Source organism: Eschrichtius robustus, chromosome 17, assembly GCF_028021215.1.
Source record: "Eschrichtius robustus isolate mEscRob2 chromosome 17, mEscRob2.pri, whole genome shotgun sequence".
Taxonomy (NCBI): Eukaryota; Metazoa; Chordata; class Mammalia; order Artiodactyla; family Eschrichtiidae; genus Eschrichtius; species Eschrichtius robustus.
The window spans coordinates 46,900,254-46,926,412 of NC_090840.1; the positions used below are offsets into that span (position 1 = coordinate 46,900,254).

Sequence of the window (26,159 nt, forward strand, 5' to 3'; positions counted from 1 at the left end):
ACATGAAAGGTTACTAAGACATTGTAATTCTCACTTAGAATATGACTGTATTTTATTCTAAGTTCAAAAAATCTCAAGGTCTAGTATCTATATATCTATATCTATGTTTCTTAAAAACTCACAACTCTTATGCAGTATAGATTGAGTTTTAGATGAAAGTTTATCCAAGAAATATTTATTGTGTATCTTTATACAGTCGGAATGAGAATACAGTGGTGAACAAGACAGAAAGATCCCTGGTTTCCTAGAGCAGGCATTCTAGGAGCAGAATGGCTCCACAGAATTATCTACTTCAAAGTCAGAGGGAAAAATCGTGCTAGAAACTGAAAGGGAGTATGCATTTGCCATGTTCTGTAGTGTACTATAGACACAGAATTGAAAAAAAAAGATTTCACAGCAAAATATTTCAGGTCGATTACTTCCATTCAGGAAATACATGCTCATTATTTTCTTCAAACTAGAAATTACTTTATTCCTTTTTCCTTTGAAGTTCTCTTAAATCTGTTATTATTCAGGATATCTATCCAATTTCTCATCAAAATGCCCTATTCGTAGCTTCCAAACGTTAACACCTCTATGCTGAAATGGAGCCTATAAAATGCGTTAGGGGCTTAAACTGTGTGTGAGGCAAAAATGGTATTTAAGCCCTTAATGAAATTATGAGCTATGGAAAGTGTTGCATTTTGGGTTTATGGGAGTCTTCTTTCACTTCCTTTTTTGGGGGGGGGGGTTAGGGAGGGTGGGAAATACTCAATACACGTATACTATGTTTATTGTCTTCTCTTTTAAAATACAATTTTCATGAACTAGCCATTTTATGAACACTTCACATTGCTTGAAGGCATCTGTAAACTTCGTGTGTGTGTTTTTCCAACTCTCAAAGCAGTTTCTTCGTACTGGTCTAATTCTCACAGGCAGAAAAGCTAAATATGTCTCTCGTCGCTTCACCGATCTTTCTCCAGAAAAGTGAAAGTGAAGAGAAAAGAAAATAGATAAAAAAGGAGCACGGAGGAGGAGAGAGAAAAAGGGGGGAGAGAGTGGGGGGGAAAGGGAGTCAGAAAATGAAGGAATACTAGAGCCCTGGAGCACAGACTGCGGACGCGCAGACCCAGAGCAGCCACAGCGCGGAGCTGCTGGTGGCCACTGGTCCCCGGAGCTGCCAATCCGGGCGTAATCCTGTAGGAATTTCTCCCGGGTTTAGCTGGGAGTCACACTGCCGCCTCCCCTCCTCGAGACGCCCGGAGAAGCCCGGAGAAGCGGGCTTCGGAGGGAGGGTGGGAGCGGGAGGAGAAGAGGAGGAGGAGGAAGGGAGGAGGAGGAGGAGGAGGAGGAGGAGGACCCTGGGAGGGAGGGGGCGGCGCGGGAGGAGGAGGGGCGCAGCCGCCGAGCCACTAGCTCCGCTCCGACGCGCTTCTCTCCAGATACTCCGGGAGCTCCAGCCGCGCGAATCAGGCGCTCCCACCGCTCTGTACCCAAACTTCAGCTGCAGCTACATTCCAAGCCACCTAATTTATTCCTCAAAAATCAGAAACGGAGCCGCGACACGGGGAAGGAGTCCGCGGAGGAGTAAAACAACAGCAGGGCAAGAAGAGCTCCAGAGAGCTGCCTCACCGGAGCAACAGCTAGGCATCAGTTGTGTAGGAACCAACAAGTGAGAAGGCGCCGCGTTCCCGGGGCGCAGCCGCGGGCGGCGGGAGCAGGCGCAGCAGGAGGAAGCGAGAGCCCGGAGCCCGAGCTCCCGAGCCCGAGCCGCAGTCGCTGCGGCTGCTCTGCTCCGGTCCTTCTGCGCAGGCTGCGCCGGGCGCTGGGCGAGAGACTTCGTTTTTCCCTCGTTGCAAAGCGGCGGCTGGGAGCAGCCGGTCCCCGGGGAATATGCGGCGCGCTTGGATCCTGCTCACCTTGGGCTTGGTGGCCTGCGTGTCGGCGGAGTCGGTGAGTGGGCCAGGCGGGGGACGCGCGCGCCGTTTAGGGTGCAGAGACCGAGCAGAGTCCGCAGAGCCCGCGGGGAATCGGGGAGCGCCACCTGGGGGAGGCCCCCCACTCCCAGACGTGCCCCTCGGCCCCCGGGGATCTGCTGGGACAAATGAGCTCGCTCCTCCACTCCTCTCCCCCTTCGCTTCCCGCAGAAAAGCGCCGCTCGCTGGAGTTGTCCCGAGGTCCCCCGGGATGAGGGCAAGAGTATTGCAGGTTTGTCGAACCGCAGAGGCCCCTGAAGTCACTCCCAACTTCTTCGCAGTCGGAGGGTCTTGCTGCGTGGCCGGGAAGGACCGATGGGGAAGGGTGGCGGGAGAGAGGAAGCCCGGATAGGGCTGCGAGGGAACTGGTCCCCTCCGCGCGCTCCCCGAGACCCGGAGACGCCCTGGAAACTTTGGGGTCCCTTCTCCTGCACACCATACCCCCCCAACCCCCACGCCAGCTTTTCTACTCGATTGAATGCAGGTTCTGGGGAGATGGGGCTCAGCTTTAAGAAACCCGCGAGTGTCCGGAGAGGAAAGTTTGCAGAAAGTTCTTTTGTTTGATGTTCCTCTGGCTGGGGCGAGGGAGCAGACACTACGTGGAAACGCTACCGGCGGAGGCGCAGTCCTCGGTCCCGCGGTGGGTGAGCGGAACGCGCCCGAAAATGCCGGGGTGCGGGCCGCTGGACTCCCCGGTGGTGCGGCGACCCGTGCTTCCTGCGGGGCGGGGGGCAGCTCGCGGGCCCTTAGGGACAGGAGGGCATTTCAGTATGGATTGCACTCGAGTGCAGCAGCGGGCGAGGCGGGGTACTGTGCCACTGCGATCGGCCTCGGGTCGATCGGCCTCGGGTCGCCCGGCCGCTCGGAGACCGAGGCTTCCATCCCGCCATGCTTGCCCTCGTGGGACCCGGCGGGAGTACCCCGAGGCCCGGAGGAGTCTCTTCTCCGGCGGGGCCGGCTGCGGGCACCCAGCCTCCCTCCCCGGCCTCGGCCGTGGGAACTTGGTTTCTCCTCCTCTGGGTCGCGTTTCGGGGGGTTGGAGCTTGTTTCCTTAAGACGCCCAATGAGCGCCCTCTAAAGAGAACTGCCTCCTGGGCTTTCACTTGTGCTTGGTGGCCCCTACCTGGGCGCCCTGAGCTTTGTCCGCGATCCCGTCTGCAGCCTCAGTGCGGTCCGGGGCCTCGGTTAGGGAGTGCGGCTGTTTCTGTCCCTTCCAGTTCCCCGTATCTCCTCCCTTTGCCACCGAATAACTTGTCCATTTCTAATAAACTGAACCGCCTCTTCGAAGACAAATAATGTCATCTTTAGAGGTGGTTTTGTGAGTTTTTCCCCCTTGCCTTTGGCGTGTTATTTCTCCCTTCTCCCCCCACCCCAGCCCCCTTTTTTGAGTTGATGCGATTTAGGATTGGGAAACCTCTTTGGCACTGAGCAGCAGATGGGCATTTTTCATCGGTGTGGGAGCCTCTGTGTGTGCTAGCAGGTGCCCAAACGTTAGGCGAGATTGGAGAGCAAGTAGGATTGTAAACTGAACACAGTAGATGAGAATTTGGGTGCTCCGGCTGTTGAATAGAACTCCGAAACTTACCAGCATTTCTCTTTGGCAAATGATCGTTTTATCCCTTTGGATTGGTAATCTCCCAGCCAGTTATGAATTTCGGCTCTTTGCACACCGAAAGGGAGAGATTCTCTGTTTATTTCAGAAAAACATTATTGCTCATCTTGTTGCAAAACAGGGCAAAGGGAGAACTCCATCTAAAGATTTTCAGGAGAAGCCTGCCTGCCTAAAAAACTGTATAGGGTTAAGGAGGTCCCTTTTTTGCTGAGTCCTGTTCATAAATTTGCTAGAAAGTGTTGATGTTTGGGGATTCTAGAGGAATAATGTCTCCTTGGAGTTTTGCATAAATCTGGCAGTGCTTTTTTTTAACATCTTTATTGGAGTATAATTGCTTTACAATGTTGTGTTAGTTTCTGCTGTATAACAAAGTGAATCAGCTATATGTATACATATATCCCCATTATCCCCTCTCTCCTGCGCCTCTCTGCCACCCTCCCTATCCCACCCCTCTAGGTGGTCAAAAAGCACCGAGCTGATCTCCCTCTGACAGTGCTTTTTTTTTTTTTTTTTTTTAATTTATGGTTGTGTTGGGTCTTCGTTTCTGTGCGAGGGCTTTTCTCTAGTTGCGGCAAGCGGGGGCCCCTCTTCATCGCGGTGCGCGGGCCTCTCACTATCGCGGCCTCTCCCGTTGCGGAGCACAGGCTCCAGACGCGCAGGCTCAGTAATTATGGCTCACGGGCCCAGTTGCTCTGCGGTATGTGGGATCTTCCCAGACCAGGGCTCGAACCCGTGTCCCCTGCATTGGCAAGCAGACTCTCAACCACTGCGCCACCAGGGAAGCCCTGACAGTGCTTCTTAAGGAAGCTTTTTGGCTGAACTATGCCTGTCTTCTCTGGTGACACCTCTACCCCCAGCTCTGTGCCTTTGGGGTTCTAGTATTTCTCATTTCCAACCAGAATTGGATGCTTTCCAAGTGAGCCGTTTCACTGTGGTAGATACTGTTTTCAGTAATTGGAATATCATTCAAAAGGGTGATTAGATATTTTTAAAATGTCAACTTGAAGACTGTAGCAGAGAGTCTTTGTTAGGCAGTGAGTCAATTTTTCTCAATAGAAGCTTTTTCAAGGCGCAGGACAGCCAATAGTCCATTTCAATTACTTTTCAGCCTCTGTTTCACATGTAGCAGCATAAATGTATGCGAAGTTGAAAGACTTCACTTTTCAACATTTAGTCATCAGAGTACATTATTTCCAGTACTTCGAATTTTAATTGGAAAACTGCAACTGTTTTCTGGGAGTTAGAAGTAGTGATCATCTGAGCTTAAAGCCTCTCATTTTTAAAAGGAAAAACATCCGCAGTTAGTGCATTCTTGAGTTTTATACTAAGTTCAAGGGTGGGGGTGGAAAGAGGTTCTCAGCAACCAAGGCTCAAAGCTGTCTGTGGAAAGGAACTGGTGGCCCTGCCTTTCTGGACGCTGGAGGCAGCAGGGCGAGCCTGGTTATGGCGATGCATTTGTACCTCCCACCGGCATGCGAGAGGAAAGGCTGACAGAGTGTGGCAGTAGTGATATGCTGCTGCTTTTCTATCAATTTTTTACATGACTGTTTATCTTCAGAAATAATACATTGCAGACTGCCATAAACACATAATTTGAACTGGAAGTATGTTTAAGAAAAGGAAGCGTTTTGAACTAGTGGAATTTTTTGCACATGCTTAGATGTGTGTAAATTAAAAGAAACTGTCAAGTCATTTGGACCCATGCATTACGTCTCAGTGTATTAGGAAAGGCAGGCATTGGAAAGCTTGCATTTCAAGGAAAAATTAAATTGGAACCATATAACCTTTTGCAGTTCTTTAAAAAAATACATTTTGGCTGCTCTAGTAATGTAGCAAATCATACTTGCTAGGGAATCTTAGAGAAATAAGGGCTCTTTCTCTGTTAGTTGGATATTAGCAGTAGGTAGATGTCACTTGAGAAGGAAAGATCTTATTAAGATCAGGCTTGTGGAAGGTGGGCATCCAGAGGAATTTGAGTACACCCTCCAACTCCTGCTTCTGGGACCTGGAACGTATAATTTTGATGGTGCTTGCCATTTGAGGAACTGTGGAATATGATTACACACAAGGCACCTTGAATAATCATTAGTTTGGAAAGGATTTCAAAAGATCATCTAGTTTTTTTTCCTGGGTAGAACTAGTTCTCAAGTCTCCTAGAAGCCGCCAGAGACCTGACTGGCCAGCTTCAGGGGGCCCGGAGTCTCCTCAGGTTGGCAAAGCCTGAGGCTGACCAAGCCACACGGAGCCCGGCCAGCTCTGTCATTCAGGTGTACGGGGAGTCCGGTGGCTTAACGCCACAGTGCTATCGGCATGTCAGCTGGCAGTGATCTTAGGTCATGTGAGGAATGTCATCTGAGTTTAGATTCTCACGAGATTGTCTCTCCTCGTTTGCCAAAAATCAAACCAAAAGATCTTGCCCATCGTTTTCTTCTTCCCAAGACAGAAGACCTGCTGTTCGTGCCACTGTCGAAGGTACATTCCAGTATTTCAAAACCACCTAATTCTTTCATGTACCAGAAGCCAAAATAAAGTTTTAGAGAAAAGCAAGAAGTAACGAAGAAGAGCTTTCGCTGAAAACAAGCTACTCTTTTTTAGTCACCTCTGCCAGTACCATCATCTTAATTCTAGATTTGAATCGGATTTGAATCTTGAAGTCAGGTCCTTGACCCGTTCATCTTTGTTGACTTTCGTGACCAGTTGGCCACTATATGCACCTACATGTTGTTCATTCCATGATATTTCTTCAGCATCTATTGTACTAAGTGCTCAGGATAAAGGTGTAATCAAACCAGGCAGCCAGGAAGTGTTCCCCTTCAGGTTTCTCTTTGTTGGCACCTTGCCAGCATGTGCCCCATGTCAACAGCCTTGCCATTGCCCTTCCTGGCCCAGATGCTCACCTGCTGTTTGATTTACCCTGTACCACTTGGATTGTGTTTCCTTGTTATCATGGTGTGGAGTCTAAATACCTCTGCCAGATTTATATGATTGTCCAGAATATTGCTCCTTCCTAGTTAGTCCCACCCCCCTGCCCCCATCCCTCTCCATCACATCTCCCCGCCCTCGCCCACTCATCTCACTTCTCCCTGGACATAGCCACCTCTTCAGTGTTTCTCCTTTTAAATTCTGTTGATTCAAATCCAAGCTCCAGACAGCCTTTCATGACTGATCTAGCCATTGTTTTTCTCTTTCTGTAAATAGTAAGGCAGACTGACAATCAGAATCACTGTAAGTATGTAAAACTAGAGATTTCAGGGCCTTCTAACAATCAGAAGCCTAAAGGGGGTGGGGCGATCTGTATTTTTTATAAAGCATCTCAGATTGATGCTAATGAATTAGCCACATTTGGGAACCACTGGTCTAGTCACACACTTTACCTCTTCTACGTGCTATTTTGTGTTAGTCCTGGGGCTCCCAGGGGTAAGAAGCTTTGTGACCCTGAGGGACCAGCGCAGAGATAAAGGGTTTGGGTGGGGGAGATGTTGGTACTTTGCCGCTTACTCCGTGTTAGGACTTGGACAAGATACTGACACTTTGAGTCACTTAAAAAAATACATATGTGTGTGTGCATATAAATTGCACCTGAGAATGCCTTTATAACAGGATTGTTGTGAGGATAAAATGAGGGAGCATGGGAGTGGTACCTGAGGCACAGAAAATAAGTGTGTGTTTTTTTTCCTTCTTCTTTCTTGGGCTGTTTTCTTGACTATGAAATGAGAAAGCCATGTATGATATTCTTGAGGCCCCTTAGCCCTCTGATGTTTTGGAGATTGGCACTATCTGAGGGGAAGGTCCTTGTTTCCATACCTTTGACCCCTGCGGTAAACACCTGTTGGTGCTCCGTACTTAAGGGCAGGTGCCCACGGCTGGGGCAGTCAGGGTCAGTTGGTCCTGCTGAAGTTCCCCTTCGCTCTGGCCACTGAAGACAGTGTGGTCTGGGGTCAGCTGAATCTACCAGCCTGGGGGTGGACCTGGGTTAGTTTGCAAGTTTTGACTCTCGACCTCAGTTTCATCAACATTGTGGTGTTGAAGAATAAAAAGGCAAATCCAGTGCCTCCCATCAGTGTACATTCCTGCTCCCTCCCGTGTCCATGTCCTTTGGCTGAGTTGAGATTCTAGCAGGTCGGAAGGAGAGAGTTACAGCGGCATCGCATGCTTAAGTGCCACTGGGTGTCTAGAATGAGGTGGCACGGGAGGTCAGGGAATGTTGGGGAGCTTTGAGTAGCAATAGGGAGGATTTTTATTTTTTAAGAGTAGAAATGCATGGAAGAATTTCTTCTCTTAGCAATTTGAGATGTGGGTCCTACTATTAAAAATCTCCATTGCATTTTGATGAGTCTGTGTCTAGGGCAACATTAGTTTTAGCAATAAGGCTAGAGGGGTGATTGCCTCTGAGTAGGAAAGGACACTGTTGAAATAGACTGTGTACATCTGTTTTTCTTGGGTATCTCAAAGAATTGGTGGGACTAGGAGAAGGGGAGAAGCCTCAAAGAATTGGTGGGACTAGGAGAAAGTCATTGGAGATTTCCCATTTGAATCAGCAGTGAGGCCAACTGGTACCCCAGTCGGTGATGTGACAGTCAGGTCATGGTGTTGGACTCCACGCTATAGAAAAATATTATTAAAGACAAGATATGTTTTCACATTTGTCTCCTCTGTTGTTGAATCTGTTCTGTGAAAAATGTCACAAAGATGAAGTAAAATGTGTCCTTTACAAAGCATTTTGATGTTTTCTTATCTTTATACAGGTATATTAAATACAAATAGTACAGATGTTTAAGGAATATGTACAATTAATAGAGTTTAGTCTCACGGTAAGAATGACACATGGAGTAAGATATCCAAATATTAAAGGAAAATTATTTTTTTAAAGTTCTTATCAAAAAAAGAGTAAGAGTTAAATATGTATTTTTGTACAATGTATTGTTAAATATAAAGACAGTGAAAATAAATGTACAGTATTGAAGGCAAAAGAGAGGCTTTGCACACATGTAATTAACAATCTTAATCCCTGTGGGACCTCAGCTTTTCCCATCTATAAAATGATAAAATGAACTAGAAGAACTTTCTGTCTTTAATATTTATTTTTTTCTATATGCTTCAGGGTATGATTGGAGCAATGTTAAGATTAACCTAATCAATAAGTAATTATTAAGTTCCTGCCAAATACTTACTATTTTATTACTGGAGCAAGGAATTTATTCACATTACAGAAATGTAATGCTGCTGGTAAAATGCTGGTGGTAATCAGTTAACTTGAGCTAACTATTCATCATGTACTGGGATTATATACATTGCTCTGAATACTCATGATCTAATATCTAGTGTTTTCCCATATATTTTCTGATATAAGCCAATGTAGCAGCAAGAGCAGTTGATGTGATGGAACTCACTTTCATTCTAGAAAGAAGACAACATGCCTTGTTGATGTAATCTGGAGGACTTTTGAAGCATAAGCCACTGAGGGTCTCAGGCTTCTCATTTGGTTTCTGGCCTTGACCTTCATTTCCAGAGAGGGGCCTTTAACTGCCTTCCCTTTGGTTCCTTTCCTTTTGGTTCCTTTCTTTTTTTCCTTTGGGCACCGGAGCCCAGCGTCAGTGCTGTAGAGACCATAGCAAGAGTCTAAATGAGCAGGCAGTATGGTACAGTGGCTCAGAGCCTGGGCACTGGAGTTAAGACTTGCCTGGGTTAGAATCCACTTACTGTGTAAACTTGGGCAAGTTTCTAAACCTCTCTGTGCTCAGTTTTCTCATCTGTAAAATGGAATATCGTCAAATAGATTCTTAGGATTACGTGGGACAGAACACACTGGAGCTTTTAACACAGTGACAGCATCACACTCTGTGTCACATGTTAGTTACTGATATTCTGTTTTCTGCTTCCCTAAAGAGTGGCGGCTTGACACTCTATGGGCTCATCTGATAAGCTCCAGCCCAGAGGGTGGCCCGGAAACTACATGATTGAGCCTGCGTTTTCATAGCTGGGGTTCTTTCCCTGACTTGGGGAGGCCTAGCTCTACTTTGAGATATTGGGGACATTTTTGTATAGGTATACTGGGAGATACTGTGGGCTTGGTTCCAGACCACCACAAAAAAAGCAAAGATTGCAATAAAGCGAATATCACAATAAAGCGAGGCACATGAGTTTTTTGGTTTCCCAGTGCATATAAAAGTATGTTTATACTATACTGTATTCTGTTAAGTGTAGTGTGTTGTGTCTAAAAAAATCAATGGACATTATCATAATTAAGAAATATTTTATTGCTAAAAATGCTAACCGTCATCTGAGCCTTCAGCGAATTGTAATCGTTTTGCAGGCAGAGGGTCTTGTCTGGATGTTGATGGCTGCTGACTGATCAGGGTGGTGGTTACTGAAGGCTGGGGTGGCTGTGGGAATTTCTTAAAATAAGACAACAGTGAAGTTTGCCGCATAGGTTGACTCTTCCTTTCACGATTTCTCTGTAGTATTTGGTGCTGTATGATAATTTTACCCACAGTAGAACTTCTGTCAAAACTGGAGTCGATCCTGTCATACCCTGGTGCTGCTGTATCAGCTTGGTTTATGTCATATTCTAAATCCTTTGTTGTCATTTCAACGATCTTCACCAGGAGTAGATTCTATCTCAAGAAACCACTTTCTTTGCTCGTCCATAAGAAGCAACTCCTCATCCATTCACGTTTTATCATGAAAGTGCAGCAATCCATTCATATCGTCAGGTTCCACTTCTAATTCTAGTTCCCTTGCTATTTTCACCACATCTGCAATTACTTCCTCCACTGAAGTCTTGAACCCCTCAAAGTCATCCCCTCAAAGGGTTGGAATCAACTTCTTCAAACTCCTGTGAATGTTGATATTTTAACAAATGTTCTTAATGGCATCTAGAATGGTGAATCCATTCCAGAAGGTTTTCAATTTGCTTTGTCCAGATACGTCAGAGGAATCACTGTCTATGGCCCTACAAAATGTGTTTTTTAAATAGTAAGACGTGAAAGTTGAAATGATCCATGGGCTGCAAAATGGATGTTGTGCTTGTAGGCATGAAAACAACATTACTCTCTTTGTACATCTTCATCAGAGTTCTTGGGTGACCAGGTGCATTGTCAATGAACAGTAATATTTTGAAAGGAATCTTTTTTTTCTGAGCAGTAGGTCTCAACAGTGGGCTTAAGATTAAGTAAACCATATTGTAAACCGATGTGCTGTCATCCAGGCTTTGTTATTCCACTTACAGAGCACAGGCAGAGTAGATTTAACATAATTCTTAAGGGCTGTAGGATTTTCTGAATGGTAGATGAGCATTGGCTTCAGCTTTAAGTCACCAGCTGCATTAACCCCTAACAAGGGAGTCAGCCTATCCTTTGAAGCTTTGAAACCAGGCATTGACTTCTCCTCTGTAGCTATGAGAGTCCCAGATGGCATCTTCTTCCAATAGAAGGCTGTTTCATTTACATGGAAAATCTGTTGTTTAGTGTAGCCATCTTCATGAATTATCTTAGTTAGATCTTCTGGATAACTTGCTGCAGCTTCTACATCAGCACTTGCTGCTTCACCTTGTACTTTTACGTTACGGAGATGGCTTCTTTTCTTAAACCTCACGAACCAACCTCTGCTAGCTTCAAACTTTTCTTCTGCGGCTTCCTCACCTTTTTCAGCCTTCATAGACTTGAAGAGAGTCAAGACCTTGCTCTGGATTACGCTTTGGCTTAAGGGAATGTTGTGTCTGGTTTGATCTTCTAACCAGACCATTAAACTTTCTCCGTATCAGCAATAAGGCTGTTTTGCTTTGTTATCATTTGTGTGTTCACCTGAGTAGCACTTTCATTTCCTTTAAGAACTTTTCCTTTGCTTTCACAACTTGGCTAACTGTTTGGCACAAGAGGCCTAGCTTTCGGCCTCTCTCGGCTTTTGAGATGCCTTCCTCACTAAGCTTAATCACGTCTAGCCTTTGATTTAAAGTGAGAGACTCTTTCTTTCACTTGAACGTGTAGAGGCCACTGTAGGGTTATTAATTGGCCTAATTTCTATATTGTTATGTCTCAGGGAATAGGGGGGCCCGAGGAGAGGGAGAGAGATGGGGAACTGCTCCGTGGAGCAGTCAGAATACATCCAACAGTTATGAAGTTTGTTGTTTTATATGGCCGAGGTTCGTCCCCAAAACAATTACAACAGTAACATCAAAGATCACTGATCACAGATCACCATAACAAATATAATAATAATGAAAAAGTCTGAATATTGTGAGAATTACCAAAATGTGACACAGAGACACGAAGTGAGCAAAAGCTGGTGGAAAACTGGCGCCGACAGACTTGCGAGACACAGGGTTGCTGCAAACCTTTTAATTTTTAAAAAATGCTATATCTTTGAAGCACAATAAAACAAAGTATGCCTGTACTCACCCTTTTCTCTAAATGTGGGTGATGTGAGAGAATATGTCATCGATTATTTCTGGCCCATGAAAAGTTTCTCCAGTAATTTTATCTCTACAAATCTCTCCAAAGGAAATAATCGTAGCTGGGTAAATGTATTTATTGAAGCCTTACTTATAATAGTTAAAAAAATGGCAACAACCTACGTGTATAATACTAGAGGAATGGTTAAATAAAAGATTCTAAATTATACATTAAATATCATACAACCATTAAAAATGTATTGGAAGAATGTTTATAACTTGGAAACTGTTTTTATAATAGAAAAAAAGTCAGATATAAAACTATGTATAGACAACATTGTAAATCAACTGTACCTTAATAAAAAAACTATAGTAAAACCCTGGTTATATTGAATAAATTTAAATATATCTACACATATATGTATATACTATGTATTTATGTGTCCACAAACCTGTGCATTGATGAAATTGCATAGAACTAAATACACACAGATGCAAACACAAATGAGTACAGGTAAAACTGGGGAAATCTGAATAAGACTGGTCAATTGTATCAATGTCAGTATCCTTGTTTTGATATTTATAAAATGTTACCATTGGGGTAAACTGGGTAAAGGGTACGAGAGAAGTCTCTGTGTTATTTCTTACAACTGCATGTGAATCTACAATTATCTCAACAAAAAATTCCATTTAAAAAAATGGCACCAGGGGACTTCCCTAGCAGTCCAGTGGTTGAGACTTCGCTTTCCAATGCGGAGGGGTGCGGGTTCGATCCCTGGTCAGGGAGCTAAGATCCCACATGCCTCAGGGCTAAAAAAGCCAAAACATAAAACAGAAACAATATTGTAACAAAAATTCAATAAAGGCTTTTAAAAAAATGGTCCACATCAAAAAAAAAAAAAACAAAAAACACCTTAAAATAATGGCACCAGACCCAGATGGTTTTACAAATAAGTTTTGCTGATCCTTCAAGGAACAGATACTTGTTCCAAAGCTTAGAGAACGACAGAAGATTTCAGGAGGTTGGCATTATTCTGTGTCAAAACCAGACAAGGAAAGCACAAGAAAACAAATCTTTAGACCAGTTTCACTTGTGATCATAGATGCCAAAATTTTATTGTATTCATTTATTTTTTAAACATCTTTATTGGAGTATAATTGCTTTACAATGATGTGTTAGTTTCTGCTTTATAACAAAGTGAATCAGCTATACATATACATATATCCCCATATCTCCTCCCCCTTGCATCTCCCTCCCACCCTCCCTATCCCACAATTTTAAATAGAATGTTATCAAACCGAGTACAGCAGCTTATTAAAAGAATAATGATGAGTTCAAGTAGGGTTTATCCAAGGAGTGCTTCAGCCTCAGAAAGCAATGCAGTTATTAACAGTTTAAGGGAGATAACAGTATGGTTATCTCAACAGATTCAGAAAAGCATCTGATAAAAATTTACAAAAATGTTAATATAAAGGTCTAATATCTGGTTAACTGAAGGCTTACTGTATTAGGGTTAGTACATCTGTGCTGAAGACTCAATACATTTGACATGTTTAGGAACCAAAAAGCCACTGTGTACTGAGTTGTTAGGCAACAGTCTCTGCATGGATGACAGGTGTGTGACAGTGCAGTAAATTATGGGTCATAACATATATAGATCCTAATTCACATGAAGTCGTAGTTCTAGCGTTGTCAGGTTTCACTTGTGTGCCCTCCCAAGTTAAGATAACACAGGAGATGATATTGAAGGGTATGATGATGAGTCAGGTATGCTGTAGTTCAGTTTCTGGTATTACCACCTAAAAGCCACATGACCTTGGGGAAGTTTCTTATCATCTCTGAGCTCGTTTTTCTCAGTGTAAAATTGGGAATTATAATATTTTGCTTTTGGGTTAATTTTGAAGATTAGCCTCAATAATGACTGAAAACTTCTAACAAAAAACCTGACCCAAAGTAGGTGTTATAAACTCATTTGATCCTCTTTCCTTTCAGCTTTAAGTTTCGTGATTCCGGAGTGTATTATATACGCACAAATACGTATGCATGTTTCTTGTTTCTTGCTTGCATTCTGACCCTTGGCACCAAGGGACATATATTTTCACACATTTATGACCAGTTTATTTTTCACCAAGCAGGGTGTGATGCTGAATTATATTTTTTCTTTCCTGCATCATCCGTTTCCTGGATTACATTCAAGTGAAGCTCAAAATAGACTTGCATACGGGTTGGAAATTTAGTTGAGATTTGAAAAATCTAACATAGTACTTGGGATTATAATTGTAAAATGCTCAAAGGAGGTCTTATAAACACTGATTTATCTGTTAGGTTTACTAATGAATTAAAATCTTAACTTCATTTATGTCTCACCTCTGAACTCATTTAGATAAGAGTGCAGAGTATTTTGGTTTGAGTATTTTGTTTATTTTTGAGTTGATTAGATTTTGTAATTGTCCTGATTAGTTATTGGATGAAGTTTTATATTTGGTAAGTCAGTTAATAGTTAACTCGTGTTACTGCACATCAACCAAGGGCAAAGCTCTTGCTTGTCTTGCAGGTTAAAAAGAAATGACATGTTACCTACCTTCAAGCAATTATTATCTACCTTTTGATTGTTTAGGGTAATTGCACCTGGGTTGAGCCCATATTTAACATATGCATTCTTTGTAAACTATGGATCAGTTTGTTTTTGTCTGAATCTAGTTAGACGTATCTAGCAATCAAAACTGCGTAAGAACTACAGTTGAGAAGGATAAGAAGAACCCCTTGTAGAAGAGAAGTTACTGCTTTCCTAGAAAAAAGCCTTCCCTGAAGTGGCACAGTGTGTTAGAGAGAAACCAGAATTAGACACTGGATTTTCATACTTTTTAGTTTTCCCCCATCTGCTCTGCAAGCAAAGACTTCCGAATATTAAAATGTACAAAAGATACAAAGAGCAAGAAATTGTTTAGAACCTGAATAGGCTATTGATATTTATATCAGGGGAGAAAGAAATCTTAACATTTCATCCAGTTTAATTCTCCATACTTTATAAGCTTTGGACTCTTAAAGGGGAGAGCTAGACCTTATACTATGTGTTCAGTTGCTCAAATAGTCTTAGCTGATGAATGAAAGAGGTATACAAGTGTTGGGATGATTTTCACTGTGTTCTTTTGGATTCTGCCTTTTCAGTATGTAACAGTGGGTTTTGGAGCTAGAATTGACTTGTCCAAGATCACATAGTTAGTTAGTGGTAGAGTTATAAGTTGGGCCCAGGCTATCTGATTTGTTGCTGTTTTCTTCTTACCATAACACATTCCCTTTTTGGCTCCTTCCTCTCCCTTATTCCCTACACTAATGATTAGCACCTAATACACTTACTTCTGCCACATGTTTGATAAATACATGAAATTCCAAGTGGAACATACATTATGTGTTATATACTCTGCATCAGTGTGTTTTGTGCAAAATGAGTATTTAAAGTGATGTTGAGATAATTTCAGAATTTCCAGCAAAAAATGTGCTCCTGCTAACTTCTTTATTGTCTGTGAACCTTTTGGCTGATTAGGGGAGGAGGGCTGAGAGCACTAGGGTCTGGAAGACCCAGAGAGAGAGAGACTGAAGTCAAGTTGACTTGTAAATCTTGGGAAGATTGTGGAGACTTGCAGGCAGAAAAAGGAGATAAAAACTTCATGGAGATAAGAATCAAAACTGGAAGCAAAATCCTCATGAATTACTACCACATTTTATGTAGGTAGCAAACTGCTGTTGTAGGTTGAGGGGAGAAGAACATTCTTTGGATATTTATACTAAAATTATGTCAGAGCCTTCAGGGAAAAACGTCTGTGGAACTGAGGGCCCAGGTAGAAGCACTTTTTGCCAGCACTGGATGATCTTCTAACATTTTTCTCTTGAGTACTGATGTTGTAAATCTTAGTGTAATAACATGAATATATTTGGGTCCTAGTTTTTCAGAAAATAAGTCTGTGGGATGATATTTTTAAGAATTGAATTTTGTTAAAAGACAATAACATGAGAGATTACTACAGTGATCTCCTACTGTGTGCTTAGAACTATGGTAGGCATTTCCCATTTATTGCCTATAATTGTCTCACAACTGCTAGGCGGTATTACTTGCCATGGCTGTATTTTAGGTGACAGAGCAGAAGTCAGATCCTCAGTTTTTCTAGCTTTAAATAGCCCTGCCTTGATATTGTAATCTTTCAAGAGAGCAGTGAGAGTGTTTAAATGTATAATCACTTTTTAAAGCAGTCTGATGGGTGCAGCCCCCGTTAGTGATGGGTCGGACCCTTCATTTGCATTGTTGGGCTAATATTCTAGGTCACCCATTTCCTGATTTCTTTACCAACATTTAGCACCTTACCTCAAAGGCTTCTCTCCACAAGCTTCTGTCTGTGGAGAGAATGGGGGAACTGAGTGTAGAATGAATAGGAATCTCTTTAAATACCAGATCTGCTGGTGTCTGGCTGTAGGGCTTTCAGCAGGTTACTTAGTCTCTCTGGGCCTCAGTTTTCTCATCTGCGAAAAGAAGGTGAGTGACAGTAGCCTCTCATGGAGATGCGTGTGTTCCTGCACGTCAAGCACTTAGGAGAGTGCCTGGTGTAGAATAGCCGCTAGCCTCCTGTTGAAGCTAATTGAAATGGATGGCTCATTAGGTGTGCTGATCAAAGAAGAAAGCATCCTCTTTTGAGGTTTTGAAACTGAGACAGAGAAGAATGATGGTGCCACTGACCAGATGGGAAAGACAAAAGGAGAGGCTGAATTTTTTTCTTTTCTTTTCTTTTTTTTTTTGGTGGCTGTTGTTTTTTTGGTGCAAAGAGGTGGTGTTTTGCCTCTTCAGCTCTTGTTCTCATCTGGAGAGGGAAGAGCAGGTTCTAGGTCAGTGGTTCTCAGCTTTTCCTGCACATTAAACTCATTCGGGGAGCTTTTCAAAGCTCTCTGTGCCTGGGCCCCACCCAGAACCAATTAAACCAGAATCGCTGGGGATGGGGCCCAGCCAGCTGGAAAGCTCCCCAGGTGATTCTAACTTCTAGAAGATTTGAGAAGAGAGCTGTTCTGGATGCTTTCGTGGTCTCCTCCAGCTCCGAAGGAAGTCGGGCACGCAAGATTTTGTCTTCTTAAACCACGCTCTCCACTGCCTGTGACCCAGCCACGTGGAATACGGTGGCTTCCCAGGGCAGTTCTGCTGCCTGGCACAGGCTAAGCTGTGTAGAATTGGGAAGTGCTCGCTCCGTCTGAGCTTTTCCTCTTTTACCCTTCTCTTCAACACCTCTTTCTCTTGGGTTATACTCTTCTGATAATTATGTCGGTGGATTAGGATGCCATTTGAGAGCTCTTTGGACAGAAGATTATACATGTATGAATGAAATTTATCTAAGGATGTCTTTAAAAATTTGCAATATTTCCCTTGCCTTTTGAAAACTCTCCTTGGTGGAACAAAGGATGCCTGTCCTCTTGGCCTGGTTGCAGAAAAGCATGTTTGGTCAGCTTATTAGATTTGCCTGAGTTCATGCTTTGAGCAGAGAGATGGTGTGTTTTACTGATTGAAAATGTATTCTAGGGCTCGTCTGAATGTACTGGTCATGTATAAGCTGAGCACACGTGTCTTAATGATGGCCCTCTTATTGTAACTGCACTTCAGCTACTTGAACCTGGTTCAAGTCGAATTAATTCCATGGGAATAGACTGTTTCCGGTTGGAGTTGGGAAGAGAGAGTGCTTTAGGCTGTCCTGTGAATAAGACATCTGAGTTGTCTTTAGTTCTTTCTTAAGTAAAAAAGCAGCAGCCCATTATCTAATCTATTCATAGTTTACTTTGTTCAGATATCTAATTTGGGAGCATGTTTGCCCTCACTCAACTCTGAACACAATTTTCCATCCCTTGAATAAAAGGGGATCTCTTTAATTGACTCAGGGGAAAAAACCTTGTTTAAGAATTCTGGAGTTCTCAAAGCTTTTAGAAACAGCTCTGCAGGATAACATTAAAATGCTGACCCTTTAGAAACTACCACTCAACATGTATCTGTCCTACAATACAGATGGAAGAAGTATTATTCTGAGCAAGCTGTTCAAGGGAGCCATTTGCTATGATTCATAGGCTTTTAAACCCAATGAGTCTGTAATATCCAGAAGAAAATTTATCGTTACTGTTTATTATTTTGGCGACAATAGGGTTAAATCTGTCTTTACAAAGTATTAAGCGTGCACAGAGACTAGTCTTAGGAATCAAGGAAGTGGAAATGTGAATTCTACTCCCCTCCCCCAGTGTATCCCCTGATAGATGTTCCGGAGCATTCATAGAATAAAATTGGCAGATAAAGGCATTTGTTCTCAGTGGAAATTGAGGTCTCTTGCAGGAGTCATTAACTCTAGCTTTTGACCAGCGGTTCTTAAAGTGTGGATGGATTGCGGCATCTGTATCACCTAGGATCTTGTCAGAAATGTGGGTTCTGGGCCGAACTCCAGTCCAACCAAATCAGAAATCTGGGGGGTGGGGCCCAGCAATCTGAGTTTTTAAAAGCCCTTCGGGTGATTTTTGTGGCATGCTAGAGTTTGAGAACTACTGAGAAATGGTTCTCATCCCTGACGGTACAGGCACCACTAAAGGAGGGCCCCTAGTGGTGGGGCCCAGATATCAGTGTTTTTTTTTGGTTAAAGCTGCCTCGGTGATTCTACTGTGCAGGCAGGTTGCAGACCACTGCTTTAGGGCGTTACTACTCAAAATGTGGGCACTGGACCAGCAACCTGAGCATCACCTGGGAGCTCATTAGAAATATAGAATCCCAAACCCCATCTGAGACTGCTGACTTCTAATTTGCATTTTAACAAGACTCTCAGTGACTCATAGCCACATTATAGTTGGTAAAACACTACTTTATAGAAATAGTGAGTTTCCTTTAAAGAAGTCAGTCCCTAGAATGCCCTTAATTTACAGTTTTGTGGGGAGGCAGAATAGATGCTTTGGCTTCTGACTGGTGTTGACTCAGGGAAGCAGGCACTGATGAGGAAGAAAGGGACGGCTCAATAGCTACTGCTTAGGAGATCCTGGGACCATTAGGTGTAACAGTAGCCCATAAGCCATCATCATTTAAGCAGTTAAGACACTCCCAAGTGCAAGTAACAAAACTCCCAACTCAGACTGGCATAAGAAATAAAAAGAAACTTTTTGGCTAAGATAATGGAGAAGTCCAGGAGTAGTTTTGTCTTCAGGCTGGGCTGCATCAAGAGGCTTAAGTATCAGGTCTTGGGTTTTACGTGTCTTTCAGTGCAGCTTTCCTTTTCTCAGGTTTACTCCCAGGACTTATACTAATTAAGGTAACAGCTCAGCTGTTGTTAAAAGGAGATTTCCCCAAATATAGTGGCTTAAAATAGCTGTTTTATTTCCCTTTGACATAACAGTCCAAAGACAGGGCTGGTGGGATGGTTTTACCATGTTCACATGCAGCTCTTATCTGTGGCTCCAAGGTGGCTGCTTCATCCTTACTGTCTCCCAGCCAGGAGGAAGAGTCAAAGGGTGGACATGCACATTCCTCTTAAGGCCCCAGCCTGGAAGTGTAGCGTCACTTCCACTTACATCCCATTGGTCAGAGTGTAGTCATATGGCTACACAAGATGCAGTGCAGGTTGGGAAATGTCTCTGCATGGGCAGCCACGTGCCTCGTAAGAATCTGGAGAGGTCGTATTACTAAAAAAGGGAAGATTTTGGATACTGATGACAACCAGGAGAAACCACTCCCCTTGTGGTGGCAAGATGGGGTATGGCAACTTCAGGTTAGCAAACAGCCTGTCTTCTCAGCAGTTGTAGTAGAAAGAGCTTCTCTTTCCCAATTATTCTAGTAGGAATCCGAAAATATCTTGTCATTAACTCTTTTTTTTAAATATAAATTTATTTATTTATTTTATTATTTATTTGGCTGTGTTGGGTCTTCGTTGCTGCGCGCGGGCTTTCTCTAGTTGCAGCAAGCGGGGGCTTCTCTTCGTTGCGGTGCACGGGCTTCTCATGGCGGTGGCTTCTCTTGTTGCAGAGCACGGGCTCTAGGCGCGCGGGCTTCAGCAGTTGTGGCGCACGGGCTTAGTTGCTCCGTGGCATGTGGGATCTTCCCGGACCAGGGCTCGAACCCGTGTCCCCTGCATTGGCAGGCAGCTTCTTAACCACTGCGCCACCAGTGAAGTCCCGTCATTGACTCTTGATTGGCTTGACCTGACTGCCTCTGGCCTGGGTCATATGCATCATCCCTGGAACTACAAGTGGAGCAAGAGCCTGAATCCCCTTGGACCGTGATAGGAAAGGATTGGCTCCCCAGATAAAAATGGAGTGACTGTTACCTGAGGGAGGAGAATGAATGCTGTCAAAATGGGACACCTTTTTTTCCCTTCACCTATGCTCTGGCTCTTACTACAGTAACTTTTCTCTCCTCTTTCAAGCCTGACCTTCATCTTACCTGATTTTGCCAGGATAAGACATTTGACGCACACAACAGTTTGCCTTGGGGCTTACACTCCTGATGACCATATCTTGGAAGTAGGTTCATATCTTGGAAGGGGGGTCATATCTTGGAAGGGGGGTGGTCATAACTGGGAAAGGGGGTCATAACTTGGAAGTGGAAGTCGTAACTTGGATGTGGGTTCAGGCATTGCCCTTCGTCCAGTCAAAAACTCCAGTATCCATCTATTCAGTGACAAATTAAATAGCAGGCATAGTATACAGTGAGCTTACTCTTTTAACTGGTATTTGGACCTAGACAAGAAAGGGAAGTGGAGAACTTGGGGGTGCTAAAGCCAGGGGTGGGGGAGTATTTACTGTCAACTTAGTCGTGTATGGAATATTTGAAGATTATTGGCACATTAGATAAAAGGCATTTAAAAACAAATATTTTGATGAGTTTAATAAACATAGGAGACTGCAGCAATGTACTTTTGATGTCTTATTTTAATGATTGGTAAATATTGATAAAGGAAAAGATAAATTTGTTTATCTTTGACTGATTGGTAAATGGTTTTTTTAAATATTCTAAATGAAATGGATTACATCTTTAACTGCAAAAGATTGTATAAATAGAGGCCATCATCAAACAGTGAGGAGTATTATAAAAATGATGAATTGTGCTGTGTTTACCTCTCATTCTCAAGGTTTTGTTTCCTTTAATATATATATATATATATATATATATATATATATATATATATATATATATATATATATATATTTCTTTTTTTTTTTAAATAACTTACTCATTGCATAGAAGATTTGAGGTGATTTCCAAGACTGCAGACTTTTCCACAAACTTTAGAAGAAATGATATGTGGTTGAATTATATGAAACAGGAGCATTTTAAAAGCATACCATGTTAAAAAAAGTTGTAACAGTTAAATGATAGAAAAATAATGCATAATGTTCAAAATAACATGCTATTTCCAAGCCTCTCAACTGAATGCTTATTGTTTATTGCATTATTGTCCTTTTTAATAAAAATGTGGATTGCAGGCACATCTGATGTAAATGAATTAAAATTTCATTTGCCCAGAACTTTGTGTATTGCGTTAATAAGATTTACCCAAAACACTATTGTTGGTTTAATAAATATTAAGAGATGCCTCCTAGCGTTTGCCATTTTTCTCCCTGGGCATTAACTACTCTTGTGAGTCTTTACCAGACTGCTTTTGTTGTTTTGTGCCTTGAGGTATAAATAGAGACAGAAAACCTAGAAGATTCAAACAAGTTCCATACCATAAAGTATTCGCAGATGTGTTTAATATTCATTCAGGAAAGCCTTTTAATCTTTCTATTTCATGTAAAACTACTTTCTTTTAGCATCTACATGTGCAAGAACTTGTATTTATTTTACTGGAAATTTAAAAAACAATAATAAAAACATTTTCTGGAAAGCATCATCATCTAACAAGCACTAGGAAGATATAATGTGATGACTTACATCTGACCCTTTGCCTTCTTGGATCTTATATTCTTTTGGACAATTAGGAATGAAAGGCGTGGTAGCTTCCAAAGAGACAGATTTTGATTGAATAAAAGGAAGCCCTTTCTAAAAGGCAGGCAGGGATGGAATAGACCACTTCAGAAGTAGTGAGGGCCCCAGCCTGGAGGTAAGTAAGCATGTGCTTGGATGGCCTTTTGGGATTTTTTAGAGGAGAGTCAAAGCATTAGCTGGCTGGGAGATGAGCTGACCTGTATAGCTTCCTTCTAACTTTAGATTCTATTGTTCTTATAATATTTTGAAGTTAAACGCTGAACAACTTAAAACATATTTTATTTCCTGATAACTTGGTCTTAGACTAGACATCATTTGTTGCCTTAGTTGAAGGAGTATGGCACTCTAGGGCCAATCTTCTGTTAAACTGTTGGCAAGATGTCTATTTGCCAACCTGAGGGGACAAGTAACTATTGAAATTTGCCATTGCCTCAAACTTCAAGTGACCCTGACAGGTACTTAAATCAGGCAGAATGGCCAGCTTGACTGTCTGATGTGAGCCAGAGAGGTGTGGACCTGGGAGATGAGGCAAACTCAAGTCACAGCAAGGGGCCAGGACTTGAGGGCAGCGGAAAAGTCTTCAAAGGAGGAGAGGTAGTCGGTCTCCAAGCCAGCATGAAGAGTATCAGGCAAAGAGGCCACTGTCCCAGGATGTCAGGGATGTGGAAGGTAGGCTTAGCCTCCCAAGCATTCATTCCCCCATCACTTAGTGACATGCACCAAGTACCTCTTCTTCGACTGGATGAGATGGTCATACTGTGTCATGATCACCCATGACCCATGGGTCATAGCACAAAGCTTTCCTTATGAGGCTTAAGCAACCACTATGAAAAACACCACTGAAACAAATGATGGGCTGAAGGACTCAAGGTTAGGAACCATTTCTCTACCTCTTTACTCTTGTCCAAATAGCACCCCCTTCATGTTTACTTCTTTATTCTGCATGAAGCAAGAGAATGCTGGCCAGGTAGCCAGAAGACTTGGGTTCTTATAAGCTGGCCTTTCTCTGCCAGTAACCAGCAGTGACCTCTGGCACATCACTCAACCTCTTTTGTCTCATTTTTCCCATTTGTAAAACCCGCTGATCTCTGCCCCCAAATGTGCTGTAGTTCTATAATGGCTGCACTCTTTTTTTTTTTTTAAGGAAATAATTTTTTTTCTCCTTTCTACCTATTGCCTTGGAATGAAGTTTTTAAAATTCCAGTCCACATTTTAACATTTTGCTCTATTCTCTTCTCCTTTGTCAGCCAAGTAAATTGGTTACAGTTGTCATTTAGAATGCTATAATCTTTCATGACTAACCATTTCCTCTCAGGGGTGCCACTCCATCTAGCTGTTATAGCTCAGATTTCTTCCTCCCAGATAGGAGGATGGAGGTTGCTTCTGAGTATGGGAAATAGAAGCTGGAGTAGGAGGTGAAGTTCTCACAGTAGGGAGAATGTTCTCCACCTGTTAGAGACAGGAAACAACTGGGGTGTGAAGGCCAGCTGTCCTTGTTCTGTGGATGGCAATTCCCAGCAGATTCTTTTCCTCATTTTTAGGCTCTGAATATTACGCACTAGATATACAGTTTTGTTGTCCCGGAATCTAATAGTTCTGTTCAAAACTGTGCAAGTGAATGCACTCTAGAAAGATACTGAGACTTTGAGTAGCTCAAGCATGGTATTCTGGGGGTCCCAAGGGGTGACTGAACCTCCTCTTCTAAAGGCGAGCATTTCACCCAGCATGATTTATCCAGAGACTTTCGAATCTATCTCCCAAATGCCTATGAAATTGATGGCAAGTATTAGTATGAAAAATGCTGCCCAACTGTGATCACGACTGGCCCACTGATTTACAGCTCGTTAGCTCCAGGACTGCCCAGAGGAGGCTTTCCAGGTGGATGGCTCTCCTTGCCTAAAGTGCTCTCCTCACACTGCCTGGATTAGAATCATCTTGGGGGAGGGAAAGGGGGGTTTGTTAAAAATGCACGTTCTTGGTTCCCACCCTTGACTCTACATTTTAATGTCTAAACACACTGAAGTTACAGAATGAACTGCTTTTGGCCGAAAAACTAGAAAGCGTCGAAGGACTTTCTGTGGACCCCACCTCTATGCTAATAACCTTTTTGGTGTTTTTAGTTCTGGTCTGAGGTCCTCTACAAAATGCAAAATTTGACACTGAGCTCAAGATCAAAACATACCTTGCATTGTCGGGAAATTATTTAGTTATTTAAAAAATAGTTTATTTGGCTGTGCAATAGGATCACTGGCAAACAGTCTTTCTTTTATGCTCCTTGCAGTTGATGTACATATATACATAGAATTTAAGAGCTTTCTTAAGCTATAACTCACATACCACAAAGTCACCCATTTAACGTGTACAGTTTAGTGATTTTAGTATTTTCACAGTTGTGCAACCTTTGCCCCAATTTGATTTTAGAACATTTGCATCACCTCCAAAGGAAACCCTCTACCCATCAACAGTGACCTCTCGTTCCATCCCCACCAAGTCCTAGGTAACCATTAATCTACCTTCTGTCTTTATAGATTGTCTCTATAGATTTGTCTATTCTGGACATTTTGTGTAAGTGAAGTCATATAATATGTGGTCTTTCGTGACCAATTTCTTTCACTTAGCATAAAATTTTCAAGGTTCATCCGTATTGGTGCCTGGGTGAGTACTGCATCTCTCTTTTATTGCTGAATAATATTCCGTTGTATGGAGGTACCAAATTTTGTTTACCCATTCATCAGTTGATGGACATTTGGGTTGTTTCAACTTTTGGGCAGTTATGAACAATGCTGTTTTGAAAATTCGTGTCTAGGTTTGTGTGTGGACATGTGGTTTTGTTTCCCTTGGCTGTATACCTAGGCGTGGAATTGCTGGGTCATATAGTAACTCTATGTTTAACATTTTGAGGAACTGCCAAACTGTTTTCCAAAGTGGCTGGAATATTTTACCCTCCCACCAGCGGTGCACAAGGGTTCTCTGCGTCTTTGCTAACACTTGTTATTGTCTGTCCTTTTGATCATAGTCACTCTAGTGGGGGTGACATGGTACCTCACTGTGGTTTTGCATTTAATGACTAATGATGTCGACCATCTTTTTGTGTTCCTGTTAACCACTTGTATTTCTTCTTTGGAGTAATGTCTGTTTAAATCCTTTTGCCCATTTAAAAATTGGGTTATTTGTCTTATTATTACTGAGTTTCGAGAGTTCTTTATATGTTCTTAATGCAAGTCCTTTATCAGATATTCAGTTTGTAAATATTTTCTCCCATTCTGCGGATTGTCTTTTCATCCTCTTGGTAGTGTACTTTGAAGCACAGAAGTATTAATTTTTATTAAGTCCTGTTTATCTAATTTTTCATTTGTTGCTTTTGGTGTCATATGTAAGGAACTGTTCCCTCACTGAAGGTTGCAAAGCTTTATTCCTATGTGTTCTAATAGTTTTATGTTTCTAGCTCTTACGTTTAGGTTTGTAATCCATTTTGAGTTAATTATTAATTTTTGCATGTGTTGTGGAGTAGGGGTACAACTTTTTTTTTTTTTTTGCATGTGGTTTCTAGTTGTCCCAACACATTTTATTAAAAAGACTATTCTTTCCCCCATTGAATTGTCTTGGCACCGTTGTCAAAAATCAGTTGACCATAAATGTAAGGGTTTATTTTTGAACTCTTGATTTTATTCCATTTATCTGTATGATCTGTAAGTACTATATGTACATACTTATGTACATAAATATGTGTGTCTCTCTATATAGACACACCTGTGGAAGGGAATCTTCAAACAAACTTGGTTGTGATTGATGTCTTTCCTTTGGTTTTAATTTAGGTGGTTAGGAAATGGGGTGAATTAAAAAGTAGGAATGTAAGACATTAACTATATCAGGAGACTTGGCCATGAGGTCCCTCAAGCCTCGTTGAGCCCACTTGCCAGAGATACAAAGGGTAGGTAGCAGAGTGGTTGGATTGCTGTTAGTTTTTATTCTGTTTTTCTCCCTTCTGAAATGGAATGCATTTCTGAATGTTTGGAGTGGAGCACATTTTAGGTCTCTGGTCCCTGGCTTAGCCTTGCCAGTAAAAACTTGGTTAAGTGACCTTCCTGAGCTCTGACTGCCTCTACCCTGCCTACAGTTTCTGAGCCTGGGTTTCTTCAGCAGTGAAATGAAGGAGCTTGACTAGATTCTGATGCTTCTCCCCAAGTCAGCTTGAAATTGTGTGATTTTTGTGCCTGGCC

The 26,159-nt window shown here is 42.5% G+C and overlaps 1 protein-coding gene across 1 annotated transcript in view; it reads left to right on the forward strand.

Moving 5' to 3' along the window:
• Positions 1–1,393: 1,393 nt before the first annotated feature.
• SDC2 (syndecan 2) overlaps positions 1,394–26,159 on the forward strand; it is a 109,345-nt gene continuing 84,579 nt past the window's right edge. Inside the window, exon 1 of the mRNA XM_068525466.1 lies at positions 1,394–1,932. Coding sequence (XP_068381567.1) covers positions 1,873–1,932 — 60 coding nt within the window. The 5' untranslated portion in view covers positions 1,394–1,872. The remainder of the gene's footprint in view (positions 1,933–26,159) is intronic.